Source organism: Esox lucius, chromosome 6 (assembly GCF_011004845.1).
Source record: "Esox lucius isolate fEsoLuc1 chromosome 6, fEsoLuc1.pri, whole genome shotgun sequence".
NCBI classification, from domain to species: domain Eukaryota; kingdom Metazoa; phylum Chordata; class Actinopteri; order Esociformes; family Esocidae; genus Esox; species Esox lucius.
The window spans coordinates 25,598,214-25,618,435 of record NC_047574.1 but is presented as its reverse complement, the minus strand read 5'-3'; the positions used below and the strand labels follow the sequence as shown (position 1 = coordinate 25,618,435).

General features: G+C 43.2%; 1 protein-coding gene across 4 annotated transcripts in view; it reads left to right on the top strand.

Moving 5' to 3' along the window:
- Positions 1-19,795, top strand: part of LOC105025513 (cullin-9) — a 29,255-nt gene extending 9,460 nt beyond the window's left edge. Inside the window, exons 10-41 of one of the 4 annotated variants that reach the window (XM_010896241.5) lie at positions 635-828; positions 926-1,122; positions 2,635-2,872; positions 2,999-3,104; positions 3,208-3,435; positions 3,640-3,730; positions 3,942-4,113; positions 4,464-4,569; positions 4,654-4,749; positions 4,873-5,048; positions 5,128-5,261; positions 5,383-5,568; positions 5,863-5,889; positions 6,132-6,268; positions 8,761-8,943; positions 9,124-9,281; positions 9,378-9,579; positions 9,705-9,876; positions 10,005-10,150; positions 12,641-12,770; positions 12,985-13,187; positions 13,722-13,972; positions 14,682-15,054; positions 15,496-15,636; positions 15,739-15,903; positions 16,499-16,662; positions 16,771-16,864; positions 17,266-17,451; positions 17,642-17,759; positions 17,902-18,035; positions 18,178-18,269; positions 18,387-19,795. In XM_010896241.5, coding sequence (XP_010894543.2) covers positions 635-828; positions 926-1,122; positions 2,635-2,872; positions 2,999-3,104; positions 3,208-3,435; positions 3,640-3,730; positions 3,942-4,113; positions 4,464-4,569; positions 4,654-4,749; positions 4,873-5,048; positions 5,128-5,261; positions 5,383-5,568; positions 5,863-5,889; positions 6,132-6,268; positions 8,761-8,943; positions 9,124-9,281; positions 9,378-9,579; positions 9,705-9,876; positions 10,005-10,150; positions 12,641-12,770; positions 12,985-13,187; positions 13,722-13,972; positions 14,682-15,054; positions 15,496-15,636; positions 15,739-15,903; positions 16,499-16,662; positions 16,771-16,864; positions 17,266-17,451; positions 17,642-17,759; positions 17,902-18,035; positions 18,178-18,269; positions 18,387-18,594 — 5,208 coding nt within the window. In that variant the 3' untranslated portion in view covers positions 18,595-19,795. Of the gene's footprint in view, positions 1-634; positions 829-925; positions 1,123-2,634; positions 2,873-2,998; positions 3,105-3,207; positions 3,436-3,639; positions 3,731-3,941; positions 4,114-4,463; positions 4,570-4,653; positions 4,750-4,872; positions 5,049-5,127; positions 5,262-5,382; positions 5,569-5,859; positions 5,890-6,131; positions 6,269-8,760; positions 8,944-9,123; positions 9,282-9,377; positions 9,580-9,704; positions 9,877-10,004; positions 10,151-12,640; positions 12,771-12,984; positions 13,188-13,721; positions 13,973-14,681; positions 15,055-15,495; positions 15,637-15,738; positions 15,904-16,498; positions 16,663-16,770; positions 16,865-17,265; positions 17,452-17,641; positions 17,760-17,901; positions 18,036-18,134; positions 18,270-18,386 lie in introns of all 4 variants that reach the window. The other 3 variants (XM_010896240.5, XM_010896244.4, XM_010896243.5) reach the window with 3 other exon arrangements.
- Positions 19,796-20,222: the final 427 nt, after the last annotated feature.

Below are 20,222 nucleotides of genomic sequence, written 5' to 3'. Positions count from 1 at the left end.
GACTCAATTAACTATTTATGTAGCAAAACCAGCCTTTTTCTTATTTGGTTCAGGAATCTCATTGAGAATCTTTTTCCTTTCCCTGGATAATGGTACTCAGTCTCCCCCTCCATCTGAAAACTGTGTGTGTTTTTGGTTTTAATACATTTTAACCTTAAAACCCACAAATCCAACATCAAGAAAGTATTTTTTCTATAAATGGAACATCTCTAGATTGAGTTCATTGTTGTCCACTTGGGATTCTTAAAAGCCTGTGAGTGCCATGGTAAAATACTACTGAAATGAATTAATTAAAAGGAATCTCAGTGAGGTTCCTGTTTCAAATTGATTTTGTTTGATTGCTTAATGTTGCTTGGGTTTGAATGTGCTTAAAGTTAGTTTTTTAAGTAGTTAATGTTTGGATGTATTGTGGCCTTTTTACTAGAATTAAAATGTTTTTTTAAATGTATAAACCTCATTTGCATTGTGCATAGAACTTAAATGAAACAAATGTTCTCATGTAATTTAGCCACTTTTACACTTTTAAACCTGTTTTCCCACATAGTTTCAGGGGATGACAAACGGCAAAGCCATGGAGCGGTTCCCTTAAATTATTCTATCCACCCTAAAATTATTTGTTGGGTCTCCCCTTCAGGCTCTGATGGTCATCACCGGCGCCAGCAAGCATGACCTCGGCCACATGAGCAGCTGCTATCTCCCCCTCTCAGAGTCCGGCACACCCATGATGCTGGGTGTCTTTGCCAGCATCGGCTCCGCCACCCCCGAGGGCTCCAAGGGACTGTTGGCCGCCATCCCCGCTGCCATTGAGCTGATGCTCAACACCCCCAGGTACATGTCTTTTGACACCTTGAACGGCTGTTGAAGGGAGTTTCCGAGGCTGCTCCGTGCCGGTCTGTGCGCTAACACCCGCTGTCTCTGTTACCAGCTGTATGTTGTCGGTGAGGAACGGCCTGCTGGTCGTCATCATGCTGATCTCTAGCAGTAAGAGCCTGGCGGAGCAGCTCGTGGCCTGTGGCATCAGCGCCGTGCTCAAGAAATGCCTCGCAGCTTCGCGGCCGGAGAACATGTTGGCCATCATCGCTCTCAACCACATCTCCATGGTTCACAAGTTGGAGAAAAAAGGTGTGTTTTCACCTCTGCCCTACAGCCAAGGTCAAGTAATGTGTAGGTGTTCCTTGCCAGCCATTAGCTTTTTGTGCCAATTTCTTATGTAGGTCTCTCTTGGCACAATAAACAGAGGGAGCATGACAGTTGCTGTTCTTGTTCTGCTTGTGTTTCCCTTCGCTGTAATCCAGCATGCCTGTCAGGGATGGAAATTAGCACCCGCCACCAGCCAAATGTGGGTGATTTTGTGTTGTGGCGGGTAAACTCGCTTCACCTACCGGCCATAGTGGCAGGTAAATAAAAATAGCATACTGTTTAAACCGGAAACTTTAGAAGCGGCGCACATTTAAAAAATTGTGGCGTTACATCGCAGGCGTTAAGAGGTCCGCTGAGAAAACATCTCAGGATGTACCCGTGGACAAAGAGGCGAAAGTCAAAAAACTTTTTTTTTAAAGAACGATGGAGAAAAGCAGACAAGTCCCGCGATTGGTTAGTTAACGACGAGACAAATCTGATAATGTACTGCTCTGTATGTCGTCAACACGCTTCAGAAGATGCCAAAACTAATAGTTTCATTGTTGGGACTAAAAACCTAAAACTGGAAGCCATAAAAGACCACGAATCGTCCAAATGCCACATCCAGATAAAAAAGATAGAACAGGGAAAAGCCGTGTATGTATAAGAGCGAGAGAGAAAGTGTCAGTGTTTCAATGAGACTTGAGATTAAATAAACTGCTTAAGTATTGTAGATCTTGTAGTATTAATTTTCACATGCAGTTACACATTGTTGGTTAAAAACAAGAAAGTGGCTGGTAAAAACATTGAGTGGCTGGTAGATTTTGAAATCCACCAGCCACAGTGGCCGGTGGACAAAAAATTTAATTTCCATCCCTGATGCCTGGTACAAACGACCTTACCACACTGTGTAGATTAGGTGCCTTTTTTAGCCTATTGTAATGTTGACCAGTAACTGAATGCCTCTCTGCTTGTTTTACATAGCAAGCCGTGTGACTCCGTGTCTGTAGGAGCGATCCCTGTTTGTGACTAGAGTAGTGTACCTAAATAGAAACTGTATACTCATCCAGAAAGGGCCTGTGCTTAGAACACGGGCCCAAGAGGAACAGACATGGTCAGCCCTAAAAGGCAATATGCATCTCGATCTTATTTTTCATAAAAGTAGCCTAACTACTTTTAAATGTAATTTCAGATCAGAAAGCATTAACAAGCTACATTTCTCCCAGGAAAATCCTTTTAAGCATAGCCTATTTAGCCTGGTTCTAGACACAGGGAAATGGATAATAATGCATCATTGTAAAATGTCAGTTTATTAGGCATATGATGTGTTTATGGTTTCACAGCATGTTGCACTATGCTGTTATTTGCTGTGTGAAACTCAAATTAAATTGGTCATTATGTGATCTTTCAGTTCTTATACTATTGGTTCAACTTTCACTGAACCTAGAATGGATAGAGGAGTTTATTCAAATGAGCTTGTCAGTAAAAAAAATGTTGTCAATGTTTTGCCCTCAGAATCGAAGGAGGAGTTGGACTTTAAGGACACGGAGCTGAAGATGCTGGTGGTGAGCCTGAAGGAGATGACAGCCACCAAGGAGGTGATCCTGACCCTGGAACAGCTGCTGTGTGACGACACCTCCCAGCTAGAGGAGGAGCGGAACCAGGTGACTCGCAGCCGAGAGACCTACCAGGACCTGGTGAGCCTCATGGACCAGCACCGAGCTGACCGGGCCGCACAGCTCTCAATCCTCAGGTGAGACGTTTCATTATTTCTTATAATCATTATCTTGCTATTTATTATTATTATTATTATTGCCTGTATTTTAATGCAATGTACTTGTTCAAGTAGTTCGACTATTTCTTTCATTCTCTCATTTAGAATATTAAACAAGTTCTTGGACAATTACCAGGAGGATCTCCTTCCATGGCACGAGAGCATAGAACCATGCTTGTCCTCTATGACCGCATTCATCAACGATCGTGAGGTAGGGGAGATCCTACGCGGCTGGGAACGCTTTGAACCCCGTACTACTTTCAGTATGTGTTGAATTACCAGCCTTCTAATGGACGCAAGGTTGTTTCTTCTAGGTTGTCCAGCTGCTCATCCGCTTCCTGTATCGCTTGGCATCCCTAAACAAAGACTACGCCGTGGTGATGTGTCGACTGGGCACTAAGGACGCCTTGGTCAAGGCCCTTGACAAGCACAGTATCAACCTGCTAATGGTCACTGAATTGAGGGACCTGATTACAGACTGTGAGAAGTACGCCAGTCTCTACAAGAAGATGACCACCAGCGTTCTGGCTGGATGCATACAGGTGTAGTACAAATGCTACTAACAAACTATTCAGTCAGCTATAGTGCTTTAAGATTTCTGTTATGCCTTGCCTCAACATTTCAGTAGTGTATTTTTCTGGTGGTTTTTAAAAAGTTGTTTTACATAGATGCCAGGTTTTTAATTTGTTCCATACTCAGTCTGTTTCTAATTTGTATTCCGGGCGGTCCTTACTAACTAAATACAGATGGTTTTGGGACAAATCGAGGAGCATCGGCGAAGCCACCAACCAATTAACATCCCCTTCTTTGACGTCTTTCTGCGCAATCTGTGCCAAGGTGTGTTTGCTTTGAGCTGACTTGCAGCACCGCTTAATACAAGTCTCATCAAGATATGGTGCCAAGAAAGATCAGGATGTCATTCCTTTTGTATGTTCTCATAAAATAAGTAAATGATTTGTTATTCTGGTTATTTACCAAAACTTTGGATGTTTTCATGGAGCTTCTGCAGTCAAAAGGCAACTTAAACCTTTCTGCATGTGTTTAACAGGCTCTAGTGTGGAACTCAAGGAGGACAAGTGTTGGGAAAAAGTTGAGGTTTCGTCAAATCACCATCGAGCCAGCAAGCTCACTGACAAGAACCCTAAAACCTACTGGGAGTCCAATGGCTGCACAGGTTCCCATTTTATCAACATCTACATGCACAAAGGGGTGGTGATTAGGTACGTCCTCATGTTATGACCGAGGGTTTACAATGTTGTTTTGACACACGTTGATTTTGGAGAACATACAGAGACCAATATCAGTATACCCTGGCCTTTCTGTTTTGGAAAACCAAATGTTTCATATTGCCCCGTTCACTTTCATTTTAGCTAAACTGTAATATTTCCAAAAAATGATGGCTCCACAGTCCAGGATTAGGCTAGATAATCTGAAAAAAGGCCCCAGGATAAAAAATGAGTGAACCTTTTCTCTAATGTTTATCTGCTGTGGTTTCCTGTATGGCTTGCATATGCATTAAGTATTTGACTGGTACTGCAAGCTCATTTCCTCCTGTTCTTGGTGAACCCAGGCAGTTGGCAGTGCTTGTGGCCAGTGAAGACTCCAGCTATATGCCCGCCCGAATGGTAGTGCTGGGCGGAGACGACCCCACTAACATCAACACAGAGCTGAGCACAGTAAGTAGCTGTAGCTGGGGTCGGCCAGTCTTGGGGTTGGGTCATTTTAGTTCCCCTGACCAATACAACTCTTGGTGTTCCCAGGTCAACGTGCCTCCGTCAGCCAGTCGCATTGTGTTGCTGGAGAACGTGACCCGCTTCTGGTCTATCATACAGATCCGGATTAAGAGGTGTCAACAAGTGAGCTGAATCTGAGTTTTATTTTAAAGGATTTCAAGTGTTTTTGAACCCAGCCCCGGTCAGCTGGCAGTGATCTTCTAATCCCTTTGAACCTGCGTTTAACTGCCACCTTCTCCTAACAAGGGTGGCATCGACACGAGGGTCCATGGCTTTGAGGTACTGGGACCCAAGCCCACCTTCTGGCCGGTGTTTAAGGAGCAGCTCTGCTGTCGTACCTACCTCTTCTACACCACCAAGGCTCACACCTGGTGCCAGGAGATCCTGGAGGAAAAGACCCAGCTGCTGCAGCTCTTCAACAAGTAAGGCTGTCTGCTGCTTATGTGGCTGCTTCCAGCACTGACCCCACACTGCCCTAACCTGGTGTGTCTTTCTCTACAGACTGAACAGCGCCCTGCGACATGAGCAGATGTTCGCTGACCGCTTCCTGCCCGACGCTGAGGCGGCGGAGGCTCTGGGACGCACCTGCTGGGAGGCCCTCATCACTCCCATTGTCCAGAGCATCACCATCTCAGGTGCCTGTCGAGGGCACGCCTCTGCCCCCATCTGTAACCCATTCCATCTAACCTGCTAAGACGATTGTCTCATTGAGTGGTCGCGTGACTGACTGCCTTCCATACCCTTCACTCCCCACAGAAACCCAGGTCCTCAGTCCGCTCGCCTGGCTGCTTAGTGAGTACCTAGACAACGCTGAGTCAGCCCGGCGCTGCAAGAGCCGGGCCGCCATTTTCAACTCGCGCGTTCGCCGTCTCACCCATCTACTGGTTCACGTGGACACCAGCCGAGTGGACACGGAGGAGCTCAAAGCACCAATCAAGTGCAGTGAGTCATCCTTTAACCATGTACCTCACTGGCACCTCTTCTCTCTGTCCTGGTGACACAGTAGGCTTAGGCAGTAGGCTTCTCAAATTTCAGAATAGTTAATTTGACACTCACTGCCCTAGAATATGATGCGGACATGCTACTGGAATTGCCAATCAAAATGAGCTGCGAATAAATCTTAGATACAATTTTTGCATGGTAGTGTAATATTTGGAAATGCAAACGTATTGATACTTTATTGATAATATTTGGTGGGCACCACCCATTTCAAGGTATTTCTTTTGTTTTCAGAAGGTATCAACCGAAGCAAAGATTTAAAGAGTAAGTAAAGCTTAGAGGCTTATGTACTGCATTTCGTTTTTAAGTTACTCCTCCAGCTCAATGGCATCCCCATTTTTATATTACTAATGACAGAGACATTCCGCTTTTTCCCCACACGCAACCCTATAGTTTAATTCGAAAATTAGAAAAGTTTTTTTATATATATTTTTTTTATTACTTTCTACCATGAGTTTTCTTAAACCTTTTGGTTAGAAGATAACTGAATCGTCATTTTCTTTCAGATGGCAAAGAGGGCAAGAACAAAGATGCAGCTGGTATCTCCTCGTCGCCCTCGACCAGCTCTGTCAAGCCAAAAGTGAAGAACACCAGCAGTATTGCAGGGATAGCACTGTGCTGGCAGGGCGTTGTACAGAGACAGGTAAGCCACTGACTTAAGTCTCCAAAAAATAAGGCCCTCGAAGACCAATTCCATACAAAATAAGGGGGAGGGGTTAAGATTACAACACTAAATAACAGAGGTGAATTTTCTGATGATGAATCGAGAGATGATTCTGATGATGAGAGAGGAACATGTCCAAGAATGTATATGGTGCGAGAAACCGACTGAACCAAGTAGGCGAAAAATATATACATTCAGCAATGTTGTATCTTTCCGTATACTTTTTTTTTACAGTTATTTATTTTTTCCTGTGTAATAGTACAAGCCTACACAAACATTTTGGGTTTGCTGCCTTCAGTGTGTGTAGGAACTTAGTAATCAGGAACTACATTTCAAGGGACACAGGTGCTTCACATCTCATCCACCAATCAGTTTACTCCACCAGGTGTTTTCTCAATAGGCACTGTGCACAAGCGTATGGACGAACTTCCGCTTTAGCCAGATGTCGGCATATCGTTTTCCGGTTTACTTAAGGTGATCACCCGCGTTGCCCAAAATTTCAGTTTTTAGTAGATGTCTCCAAGACCTGCCTAAAATAAGCTATCGGCTAAGCTAGTTAGCGACTTGTTCCTTTTTAGTGTAGTATTAGGCAGGACAATAGAATGCATAAAAATTCACCCTAGCCTCAAAAACTGCAAAAGAACGCTGGCTGAGCTGGAACGCTAGAGCGTCCCCATAGCAAGTGAATTGAAATGAACCTTTTTTCAGACTATTTCTAGTCTAGCGTTTGAAGTCATTGAATGGCGCAAGCCATATTTTATTAAAAAGAGGACATTCTCATGATTAAAATGATGCCCCACTTGTACCTTGAAACTTAAATGAGTCACGTACATTATATTTCTTTTTTTTCTCCGTACAACAGCATCACTCATCTTGTTGTGAGTTTAGGTGTTTACTAATGCGGATAAGTATTAGTAAGTAAACTGGAAAATACAATACCAAAAAAGAAATACTGCAAAAAAAGCGGAAATTCGGAGTCTATTGACTTACAAATCTACAAAATAAAAGTTAAATGGTGTTTTATTTATAAACCACTTTGAAACGTGCCAGATTTTGAAAAGCTGGTCCAAAAGGGGTGTGGCTGTCGGTTAGAGGATGACTCATTTCAGTACTTTACTAATTAATTCGTTTTCCAGGTCACTAAGGAGAAAGCATTAAGGATGAACTTTTACAGAATGAGAATCTCCCAGACCCACATTTTGTCTACACTGCCTTCCCATGTACATTGTGGAATCTGGTGCTGAACACTGGTTTCCATTTCTCTTGTTTATTTTTGCACAGGGTATGTTTTACTGATTTACACAGATTAACATTTGTAATTTGACCTTTTGGGGACCTTTTTTTGCGTTGTAACTTCAAGCTATTTGCATTGATTAGCAATGATACGTAAGCATTTTGCTACACCCACAACAGCATCTGCTATGAGGGGTGTTGTGCGAACAAGAAAACATAGACATTTTAGTCTGGGATGGTTTCATAGATGTTACAAACACAAAGATGTAATACTGAGTGATGTGGCATGGGGATGGGCACGGAAGGCAGCTGAGAATATCAGAAGTTCATGAATCGGTTTCCTTTAAATAGATGTCCATTGATATACACTGTAATATGAATTCAGAGCTTTTCACATAGGACATAAGGCTTACTCATAATAAAAAAATTTTTTAGTGACCATCCATATTAGTGTAAATTTGGCCTAAAGGAAGGATGTGAGATTGAATAGCTTATCAAAGCAACATCATTTATATGTCCTCTCATGGCTTATCCTTTTCGCCTAACTTGTTTTGGACTCATTTGTTTTTGTAGTTACCACCTCTAATGCAGTCCTACAGTTGAAACTTAACCCTATAACAGTTTGGTTATTTATTTATACATATAGAAACATATATATTTTTGTGATTTTACATGAGGGAAAACTGTTTTTGTTTGAATGGCTCCTCTTCTGACCAAATCTGATTCACATAAGACTTGAACTTAAGCAATGTTTTGGTGGACCATATTTTTATTCACAGTAGTTGTAAAATACATTAATGCAATTTTTGTTACTGTTGCTTATGGAAATGTTTGAGGTCTACTTCTGTTCCTGGTTTGATGAAAACGGTAGGACGCTGAATCTAAATATGTGGGCTTGACATGCACATTAATGTCAGATATATAAAAAGCTAATTTTACCTGCGGTTTAAGGACCAATATGATTAACAAAGATTGCATGAAAACTGTACAACATACCTGCACTGGCTGGGTCAGGGCGTGACCACATTGGACCCAGTTGTTCAGGCTGCCATTTTGCCAAATGACAATTGCTAGCTTCTCATTATGCTTGATTTATTAGATGTATTAAATGGAGGGGGCACAAAAAGGCACTATTTGAAATGCAGGCCTTTGTTTTAGAATAAATGAGTGGCTGCAGGGAAGAAATTAAATTTGACCTTCGCTTCTGTTTGAGAGTAATGCCTCAAATGTTTCAATAGGTCAAGAAGTTCCTAAACTCGACTTGCAGCCTCGCAGACTTTGTGGAACGTTACAAGAACATGTACCTGCATCTGAAAAACGCAATGGAGGAACTCTTTGGCCAGCAGACAGCGTTTGTCCTGGCACTTCGCCACGGCTTCTCTGCAGCACTCCTACAGCTCTCCATCCTCACCGCCATGCATGTGAGTGGAATACCCCTACCCTGTCATCTCCGGTGATGTTCGTTAGTGCACACGGCAAGAACACCAACTGTTTTACAGTTTCAGTATGTTTTCTTTGGTGCCTAATGAAACCGGTCCATACTATGGAAGCTGTACATTTCTCTGTCCGGGTTGAATGCTCCATCTCTGTGTTGTTGGCAGGTGAGCGAGCGGTTCGCCCAATACATCGACCTAATGATCCAGGAGAGTGGGGTTGACTCTGGCAACGTGGACACACTCAACCAGCTGCAGCAGTTCCTAGAACCCATGCTCTTCCTCTCCGGCCTGGAATTTGCCAACAGCTTTGAGCACTTCTACAGGTGAGGTGACATTTCTGTCCCTGTACTTGGGGCACCATTTATCTGTTATTGTTTAGCCTTGTCTCAGTCCATCTCTTGACTATCCTCCTCCTGCAGGTACTACCTAGGAGACAGACTTCTGGGCCAGGGCAAGTTGTGGTTGGAGAACGCGGTCATCATGCAGATCGGTACATGCTTCCCCAACCGCTTCCCCCAGCAGATGCTGAAGAACATTAGTGAGTCTGAGGAGCTTCAGCAGGAGTTCCACCTGTACCGCCTCCAGCAGCTGGACAAGACCTTGCAGGATGTTGATGAGGAGGTGAGCGCAGGAGGAGTCCTTGCAGTGTTTTCATTCGTGCTTTCAAAGCAGCATACACAGTCAACAATGTAGCCCGCAAATCCAACCCTTGGCCGTCAACTGTTTGTCCTTTTACTGTTCTGCAGATGATGGACGATCAGTCGTCAGAACCCGACCTGGACAGTGAGGTGAAGGTGCTGGTCCTTTCTCCTCGCTGCTGGGCCGTCTCCTCGCCCTGCTACATGGACAACCCCAGCAGATACTTCCCCCAGGAGCTTTGCACCTACCTTACAGAGTTCACAGACTTCTACTCTAACAGTCAGTACTCCTACAGTCACTCCCCTTTCTGTCCTTCCCATGAAAGCTCGTCTCCTCATCACTGCATTGTACCTGCAGCAATCAGAACCAGTCAGTAACGATGGCACCTAAACTGTGTTTGTCTGCAGGCCAGGTCATGTACAGCCTGTCTCACAGCAAGCCCCGGCGTCTACAGTGGACCTGGCTGGGCCACGCAGAGCTGCTCTATGGCTCCTGCACACTCTACGTCTCCACCCTGCAGATGTACGTCCTCCTGCAGTTCAACCACCAAGAGGTAACTGCACGTCATCACATTCATTCCATTGACGTCGGGTGAATGTAGGGCTGCAACTAAGAACTGTTTTGATAATTAATCTGTTGATTACTACTTCAGTTAATCAGATAAAAAAATTCCAGAATTAAGTGGTTTCTCTTATACTTTTACAGTGCCTTCATTAAAACAACTGTAGGCAGTTAATTCATCAGTGCTTTGCTAGCCGGAGCTGCTCAACAGGGTTGCCATGTCCGCTTATTGTAAACAACTTTGGGCTTCTTTTTCAGAATGTCGCTTGGAAATATTGTCTGTCGCGGGTTGCGTGTTTTTGGGCTTGTATATTGTTTTGAACATCAGGCACACTAAAACTGAGAGCAGGTGTAAACGTCTAACGTCCCAATCTACTCCTGTCTAGTCCTGCTCCCTGCTGCACATTTATGGCCTGCTGCTGGCTACTAGCCTACTAGCTGTGATTGTTTTCCCTCACCAAATTAGTTCAGTGGCTAGAGGTTTGTTCGATCGATTCGCTTTTGTTTGCAAACAACGGTGAATAAAGTTCTGTTAGCTTTGAATTCTCCATCACAAACATGAAACTGTAGTACCTATGTAGTAACCTGATGAAAGAAAGGTTGGGTTGAAATGTTATTCCCCATTTAAGATAAATGTTTTTTTTAAATGTTTGCTGAATTTGACAATTTTGAACGTAACTTCAGCGTCAGGTACTCTGCCCATTAGAGCAGCCGGCTCTCTCTCACACTTCAATAGTACATCTGTCTTAGTGTGTGTGGAAAAAAATAAAAAGGCATTGCTTGTTTTCTTCGCCTGTAGAATCAAGTACCTTGTTTTGGGCTACTTTTGACAGTCCGGGTTGCTTGTTTCTCTTGAAATATCTTGCAACACTTCTACTCAGCTATACACAAACTCAATGTGCTCAAGGTAGCCTATATCACCAGTATGGTGTTGAAATACTTGACGTTAATGTTAAAGGGATAGTTTGTCCAGAAATCATATTTCGGTGACAGTCTCCTTACCCTGAGTAGGTCCTTCAGGCACATGGTCATATTTTATAACTATCCATTATTCAGCTCTGTCTCAGTCAGTAATTAGCGTTATTAGCATCGTACAAATTCATGAATGGAAACCATATGTACCCCTATTGCAAAGCTGCATTGCAAGTGGAAAACTACTCTAAAACACTCAAAACTAAGACAAGTGATGTTTACCTCAAAGAACATGACGATGTTTTATTCCTTGATATACATTTTACATTTTCGTGATATAATTCTCATTTCGAATAAACAAGTTCTTCCTGTGTTTACCGGTCAGTGTTGAATCAATCCACACGTTCGTTCGAGAAGTGTATACACCGTAAACAAAAGTTGGTATTCGCTAGCTAGATAGCAAGTTACCTATTTCGTCTTTGATATTCACCTCGGACAGTCAAAACTTAATTAGCTTGAGAGAGAAAGGAAGATACGCATTTTATGTCTGACTCTGAATGCGAGCAGTCAGAGAATTTGTCGGGGGATAAAGCCTTAATTGATCTAACAATAACACAGATGATGAATTGACCGAATTGAAGCTTGGATGGCAGCTACAGGAGGGCGATGGTGAACATATTAATCCCCATCCCTTGCCCAGAATATCCAGAGGCAATTTGTACTTTGTGTATTATAACATAGCAAGTATTACTTTCAATTTGTCTTGTCTCGACGGGTTCAACTGGGTAACTTGATGGCATTGCATTCGCCTTTAGACCTCTTCTAAGTGAACGTGGGGCGTGATCCTCTTTATAAAAAGGTTCCTCAAAAGTATGAATTTAGGATGAACTGTCCCTTTAATTCTGCCATGCATTCAATATGAATTATTTCCCAATTAAAACCTATCTCCGTGAATACAAACTAAAATGGATGACAAATTTCTATTATATTAACGTACTGTGCTGAGCCCTCTTTTAATTTTTGTCATCAAGGATACAACTTGTTTTCTCTTTAAATGCTCATGCGTTACATTCTTGCTCCTGTGCCAGTTGTGCAAAAGCACGTTTTTAATTGAATTCCTCAAAAAACGTAAAGTGGTCCCATACTTCTGATGTATTTGGTCATATGTGACTTCCCTTCGCTGTAGCCTTCGCCATCTAAGCCTCCTATTTCTTTCTAGATCTTTAAATTTTTTGCTGCATCCAACTAATTGATAATGGCATTTGTTGCCAACAATTTTTCTTATCGATGTTATAGATTTGTATCGATTAGTTCAGTGGTTCCCAACTACGGTCCTCAAGTACCCCCAACAGTACACATATTCATTGTAGCCCCAGCCAAGCACAGCTGATTCAACTTGTCAACTAATTATCAGGCTCACACTGAGTTGAATTGGGTGTGCTTGTCCAGGGCTACAACAAAAATGTGTGCTGTTGGGGGTACTCGAGGACCGGAGTTGGGAACCACTGGATTAGTTGTTCCAGCCCTCGGTGAAAGTCTCTTAAACCGTCTCATGTTGTCTTGAATTCAGGATGTTTCCGTGGAGGCTCTTCAGCAGGCCACCGGCCTGTCCTCAACAATGCTGACCCATGCTCTCTCCCCCCTCACTGGGGAGAAGGGCGTTCTCTCCCAAACCAGTCCTGACAACAATCTCGCTAAAGGTAAGCTCACGCTGTCTTTCTCTCCCTGGCTAGCTCTTTCACAATCAGTCTATGGAGCTGCTGTCTGTTAATTCTTCAGATGTTGTGACATTCCATTTACAGAATTTTTGTCCCCCAATGTTTATTTCGTCCAAATGTCTGTTTGAATTCACTCTTGGCATTTTTATGTGTGGAGTTAAACTGAATGCAATGTTTTGTCCATCACTGCCCACAGGAGTCCTGAGGTTGAACAAGAAATATCTGTCCCAGAGTTTGGAAAACCACAACTACTGCTACCTGTTGCCCAAGCAGACCTACCTGAATGTGGACGAGGACGCTGCCCACTCGCTGGAGAGGAAGAGGATGTTCATCTACTGCCTGATCGTGCAGATAATGAAGGCTGAGAAGGAGATGCACATCGACAACCTGGTGTTCAGAGTAAGGCTTTGTTCCCACATTTGTCGTCACTCGTTTGACCAATGGGATGTCTTGACTGATCCTTTGTAATGGTCCCAGGGACGTATCAACTTCTGCTTCAGGATTAACCGGGGGTGTTTCAGGATTAACCGGGGGTGTTTCACGATTAACCGGGGGTGTTTCACGATTAACCGGGGGTGTTTCACGATTAACCGGGGGTGTTTCACGATTAACCGGGGGTGTTTCACGATTAACCGGGGGTGTTTCACGATTAACCGGGGGTGTTTCACGATTAACCGGGGGTGTCAGTCATTCCATGAAGGGCATAGTATCTTTTTGTTTGGTTGGTTGTTCCTTTCAATTAAAACTGACACCCAGATGAGGGGACTATTAATTAATAAAATAATTAACCACTTACAAGGGAGGACCAAAAACCTGCAGGCGCCTGACACAGCAATGGGTTGGAATGAGTTTGACACCTGTGGAATTTGTGTTAATTGGATGTTCGGGAAGCAGACATCGTCTTGTGACTCTCTCTTCCCCCATGTCCTCTAGGTGTTGGTCACATGCCAGAAGCGGGAGGCAAGTCGTTCCCCAGCTTCGGTGCGTTTCAGCTGCAGCACCCTGGATGTGCTGTCCTGTGTCGTGCACGTCATCAGCAAGGGCTACATCCGACGCAACGAGGACAGCCCACACATCGTGGAGTACCTGCCCGAGGACCCCTCCACACCCCAGAAGGGCCAGGCACATTTCTCCTTCAGCAAGTCGGAGTTGAAGTCTAACCCCAGCAGCGACGGTGACATCAGGTGTGCGGACGACCCTTGACACGGGGAGGGGGGGGTGCACTTTTTCTTTTGTTTGCTTGTCAAAGCCTTTGCATAACTGCTTTTTTGGATGAACAATGATGTTTAGGTCTTTAGACCAGATGTGCCAGCACTTATTTGTGCCATATTTTCTCATTGTGTTCAAGTTGAGCTTTTAAATGCACTTTGCCCTAAACCATTTCTGCATGGCAATACCTGACAATGTCAGGATGACCACTGATGCTGTTACGATAAATGAAAGCCATAAGAAACCCTCTGGTATAATAGTCAGTATAATACTCAAAACAATTAATTACACAAAATGATCTATGCTCTTATGCCGTATGAGCAGAAAAAAGATGCTAGTGAATGTTTTATTATAAATAATAAAGAAAATTGATTAACTTTGACCCATGTTTGTTGCTTTCTTATTGTGTGCTTATAATAAAATAGTCCTAAGAAATTTTGTTTTGTAAGGTCTTTGATTCTTAAATAAATCTAATGCTTTCTCATTAAAATCACACTCATCTGGTACCTACATGTTTGGCTTTTCCTAAAATGTATTGACTCACTGTTTTAAACAACACGTTTGTTCTCCAAAATTAGAGTATTGCCTTTGTAATCATACTAAACCGTCGCCTTCGTTTTAAGAAGTTCAGACCTACATTGCTGTAAGTTACCTTTTTATGACTCACTGTGTCTCCTCCTGTAGCTTGGGCAACATTGCAGCAACTCACAGTGCAGAGGATGGGGTCCTGGAGGCTGTCCTTCTGTCCATGGGCCGGACCATGAACCAGGAAGAGGTCCGGCAGCTGATGCAGCGCACTGTCCAGCAGGTCTCCAGCGCCCTAAGCCTGGACCTGGACCGGTCCGAGCACCTACTTGTTCACTGCAAGTGGAACGTGGATGTGCTCATCCAGCGCTACACCGACGAATCTGAGTCCCTGGTCGTGGCTGCTGGGCTTGAGGGCCGAAACCCTCAGCCACCCCCCAGCCCGGTGTCCAACTGCCCCGTGTGTTTCATCTCCCAAATGTCCGAGACCGAACCCGCTCCCACGCTCTGCTGCATGCACTACTGCTGCCGGGTCAGTCACAGCACCGGTGTAAATGTCTGACTCTAGAAGGGAATTATGGCTAAAGTCCCTCTTAATTTTTGGACTGTCAGGGTGCAGTTCAAAGTTTATTTCAAATTCCTTGAATCCGGTGTAGCGATGTAGAGCTACAGCAATGCTTTACGTCACAAGGCCACGCAGCTCCCCCATCACTGATGTGCCAGATGGAATGTTGGAGTGACTGAAATACATATGGGAAAAAGGTTTTCCCAGTTTCACCATTTAGAAAAATGTCACGGTAGAGGGATATGAAAACCTAGGCGCATTTTCTATATTTCCCGTTATTTCCCTTTAAATCTTGTATGTATCATCTAAGGGTCCGACACACTTGTCTTGTTGAGGTGCAAAATCTTCTAATGAATGTGTGCCGAGTTCTAAAGGACTCACTGGATGATTGTTTTCTCCATATTACAGTCTTGCTGGCAGGAGTACCTCACGGCCAGGATCGAGCAAAACCTGGTGATGAACTGCAACTGTCCAATCACAGACTGCCAAGCACAGCCTACCTCACAGTTTTTCTACAACATCCTAACCGACAAGGACACCATCGCGAAGGTCACTCTCCCCCACAGAGCTCTGTGGGAGCCACATTCCTGCCCCAGTTTGACACATTTATCGTGATTATGAAACACCTGTACCTATCCTTCCTTCCCCCAGTATGAGAATGCGCTCCTCCGGGGCTATGTGGAGTGCTGCTCTAACCTGACCTGGTGTACCAACCCCCTGGGCTGTGACCAGATCCTCTGCAAGGAGAACATCGGCAGCATGGGTACCTGCTCAAAATGCTGCTGGTCCTCCTGCTTCAGCTGCAACTTTCCAGAGGTTACCCCCAGCTGTCATTTACCAGTTACCTTGTTATTAGGGATGTGTCCTGAGGCTTTAAGACTATATATTTTAGTTTGTAGCAATGCCTTTCATTTTGATATTCCAAGCTTGAAGGAAGGCCAATAATGTGAAAAGTTCAGGTTGGCTACCAGGGTATGGGTTGTTTCATGGACAAAACAGAGCCAGATGTAACAGCAAGACGAAGCGGAGTGGAGAACTTTGGTTCATTTGGTAAATGAGCATGGTGACTTTGCACTCTGTATCAAAGAAAGCCACTGTCCTTTTGAGATTACCACGAAACAGCATATAGTTCGTCAACATGAAAACATTGGACTATAACATATGAATTATCTATAAAAATAGTGTTTTGGAAATCACTATCACCCTGCCTCTGAGTCAGCCCTTATTTCAAATGGCTTAAACTAAAGATGAACTCTGTGGCCTGACACCCAGCAGTATTGAATCAGAACACCGTCTTTGTATATTTACTGAATTGGCGTGGGGCAAATGTACTCTTGTGCATATCTGTAAATCCAGTAGCATGCACAGCAATATAACTTATGGAGTCCTTAACCCTGGCGATCTCCCTCAGGCTCATTACCCAGCCAGCTGCAGTCACATGTCCCAGTGGATGGATGACGGCGGTTACTACGAGGGTATGACAATGGAGGCCCAGAGTAAGCATCTTGCCAAGCTTATCTCCAAACGTTGTCCCAGCTGCCAGGCCCAGATAGAGAAGAACGAAGGTTGTCTACAGTAAGTGAAACCCACTGCGCTCATTCCATCAGTGTTTACCAGGAGGAGGTTGTTAGGGAGTCATTGGTGTCACTGTTAATTTCTGTTCCTTGCCTCCCAATTCTTCAGTATGACCTGTGCCAAATGTAACCATGGATTTTGCTGGAGGTGTCTGAAGCCATGGAAACCCACCCACAAAGATTATTACAACTGCTCAGCTATGGTAGGTTTGTATTACTTGATTAAATTAAAGGAGGCACTGAATTCTGTCTAACGTTGATTTGATTAATTTTTAAACAATGATATGACTAGTCTCCTCCTCTCCTTCTCATACTGAAGGAGACCAGAATAATATTAATTAATACACATAACTATAAGTCAATGCGAACTGATAGATGGGCCGGCCAGAACGTTTCATTAATGAATATCTCGGGTGCATGGAACAATTTTGTAGATACACATATTTGGAACATTAAAAAATGTCCTTCCTTGTTTGAGATCGCAGTTGACCTAATAAACCAACTGCTGAGTTTTATTCCACCAGCTATGCGATATCCATCCATCAACCAGTCTAAACCTATTACATACCTTAATACAACTCAAACAGTCCTGTTTTTCTTGCAGGTGAGTAAAGCAGCAAGACAGGAGAAGAAGTTCCAAGACTACAACGAAAGGTGCACTTTTCACAACCAGGCCAAGGACTTTGCAATCAATCTGGAGAGCAGAGTCTCCTCCATCAATGAAGCCCTGCAGATGAAATCCTTGACGTTTGTTATTGATGCCTGCAAAATTCTTGCTCAGGCTCGCAAGGTAAGAGATTAACAGACATGAAAGCAGTGTCTCTTGATTACTTTTAAACAGAGTTTACGGAAATATCAGTCAGCATTTGATCTTGCACTCATTGTACCATGGTGTGATATACCTCTTTAGCATTTACATGCATATGACTTCTTCAGTTGTTGATATCACTAATATGAAACACCCCGACTGGTCCATGTAGGTGCTGGCCTACTCATGCGTGTACAGCTACTACAACCAGGACACTGAGAAAATGGATGTGATGGAGCAGCAAATGGAAGCCTTGGAGCTTCACACCAACGCACTACAAATCCTGCTGGGTAAGACCTGCTGGAAGGGAACACCATGGTGTTGTTGAGACGGATGGCTGTATGTTTCTAAAAACAAAAGAAAATACTATTGAAGATATTGTTTGTTGCATTATGGATAAGTTCTCATGGTTAGTTTGTCCTCCGCCTCCAGAGGAGACACTGTTGCAGTGTACCGATTTGGCGTCCTGCGTCCGTCTCCTGAAGCCTGAGCACCTCAACACTGGCTTGGAACTGATCCGCCGCATTCAGGAGCGTCTGGTGGCCATTCTGCAGCATTCGACTCAGGTAGGGAAAGAGGGAGCGGTTTAGGGATGCGCTCTCTGAAGAGCAGAGCAGAAAGCGTGGTGGTCATACTTACCGGATGCTTTCTGGTCCAATCAACAGCAAGTCATGAGGGTTTCCTCCTGTCTGGTCTCTCCAAACACAGGACTTTCGAGTGGGGTACAACTCCAAAACGGGACAGGAACAGGAATCTGCTCAAGCTTCAAATCTCTCTAAAACCACAGACGCCAATGAAGTGTGAGTACGAGTGATATGGGAAATGGATCTACTCATTGTCTCTTGAATGTAGTAGAATATTTTTTGTGGAAATGTGATTTCCTGGGTTCATGATGAAACCGTGTTCTCCATTTGCAGGGCTGGGGGCTCTGAGTCTGGTGACTCTGACAACAACAACCATGAGGAGGACGCTGGCGATGAAGTAGAGGCGGACGACGAGTATGACGACGAATACGTCCCCGAATGGCACGAAGACTACGATGAAGACGACTTAGATGAGGATGACTTCTTCTCTGAAGACGACGAGTCAGAAAACCTTGAGAGGGATTTCAGTCCTTTTGACTAAATTTCTGAACATATGAAGTCAGTCACAGAAGTCTGTACAGGCACTGCAAGCACCATATACCGTAGAAAACAGACAGTACTTATTAAACACACCAATCTGTCAAAGACCCCAGATAATAGAGAGAGGTCATTGTCTGCTATAAAGTGGAGGGTGGGTTTGATTCTTAGTTTTCCTGTTCAGCATCTTTGTGCTGAGCCTTCACAATTTCAGTTCCATGCCTCAACTGCAATTGATGTATGTTGTTCACTTAAAGTTTTTCACTTATTTTATATCAAAATGTTTATCAAATGCATTTGAATTCCTAGAGACTTTCCCTCTCTTTCACATGATACTGTTTTGAAGTTGATGAGGGGTTCCGTGAATAAACTAAATGTAATTGAAGCGACAATATTCTTGGGAACAAAGCCCTATATCTTTGTTTAATACAGATGCTGCTTTTTCATTTGCCCGTGCAAATAAACGGATTTATAAAATCCAGCGCTAGGAAGGCTTTTGTCTTAGATTTAAGTTAATGTTTTTATATCTTATGTACATTGACATGTTGAGTTAGCGGTTCTAAATGTCATTCATTACCCGAAGGTTTGCCTTTTTTGGTTGTTGATTAAATACATGGATATGTATGCCTTCATTCAAAACAGTAAAAAACAGAATTTATTTAGAGAAATTTCAAATACAGTGCAATTTTTTGTGTTTATTTGGTAGTCTACTAAAGATCAATGTCAGTTAATACAGAATGTTTTAAGAGTGACATGTTCATGCGTCTGGTTTAAAGGGCTGCAGGTTGAAAAGATTGGTTAAATGTTACTAAAAGAGGAAACATATGTTGACATTGTGTGTTTATGGTGACCGTCACTGAGGCGGATAGAGGATATTGCGTAGATGCCATATTGAGACATGCTGAGATGTGGTCTATCCAAGTCTGTCGCCATTCTCTAAGATCTCACTGCAATAACGGATTAAAAGTATCATAGCTCATTATTGCATTATTTGTTAAGCAAACCCTTACATTTACTGTTGTGTTTTTTCTGGAAAAGAACATTTGAAATGTACAGGTGGTATCTGATATCGACATCCCACTTCCCTACAATCTGAGAGATCCTTATATTCATACTGTGCATCTTTAAAAATGTTCTATCTTTCTGATCTCCTTGTTGAAGTTGAGCAACTTCAGCTGACTAAATAAATCATTTTTCTGCTATCATGCTGGAGTGAGGCATTGGATTATTTTGTCTTTAACACAACCACATTTAAATGTATTTTAATGTGTTAAAGAGCACAGGAAAGGGTTAACACATTGAAGTAGACAGACAAAGTGCTTTTACAAAACACCCAGTCTGAAACCCCAAGGAGCAAGTAACAACAGTGTTGAAACAGTGGTTAGGAAAAACTCAGCAAAGGGGCCAAAATTTTGGAAGAAACCTAGAGAGGAACCAGGCTCGGAGGGGTGACCAGTATGTAGGTATAATATACATACTAAATACTTTAAAAATGTACATAACAAACCAGTTCATTATAAATATTTTGTTTTGGTCCAAATGCTGATAAATTCTGTTAAATAAAAGCAAAACATATTTAGAATTATCAAGTTGTTCACACCACCCACACCAGAAATACCTAAAATGTAAATA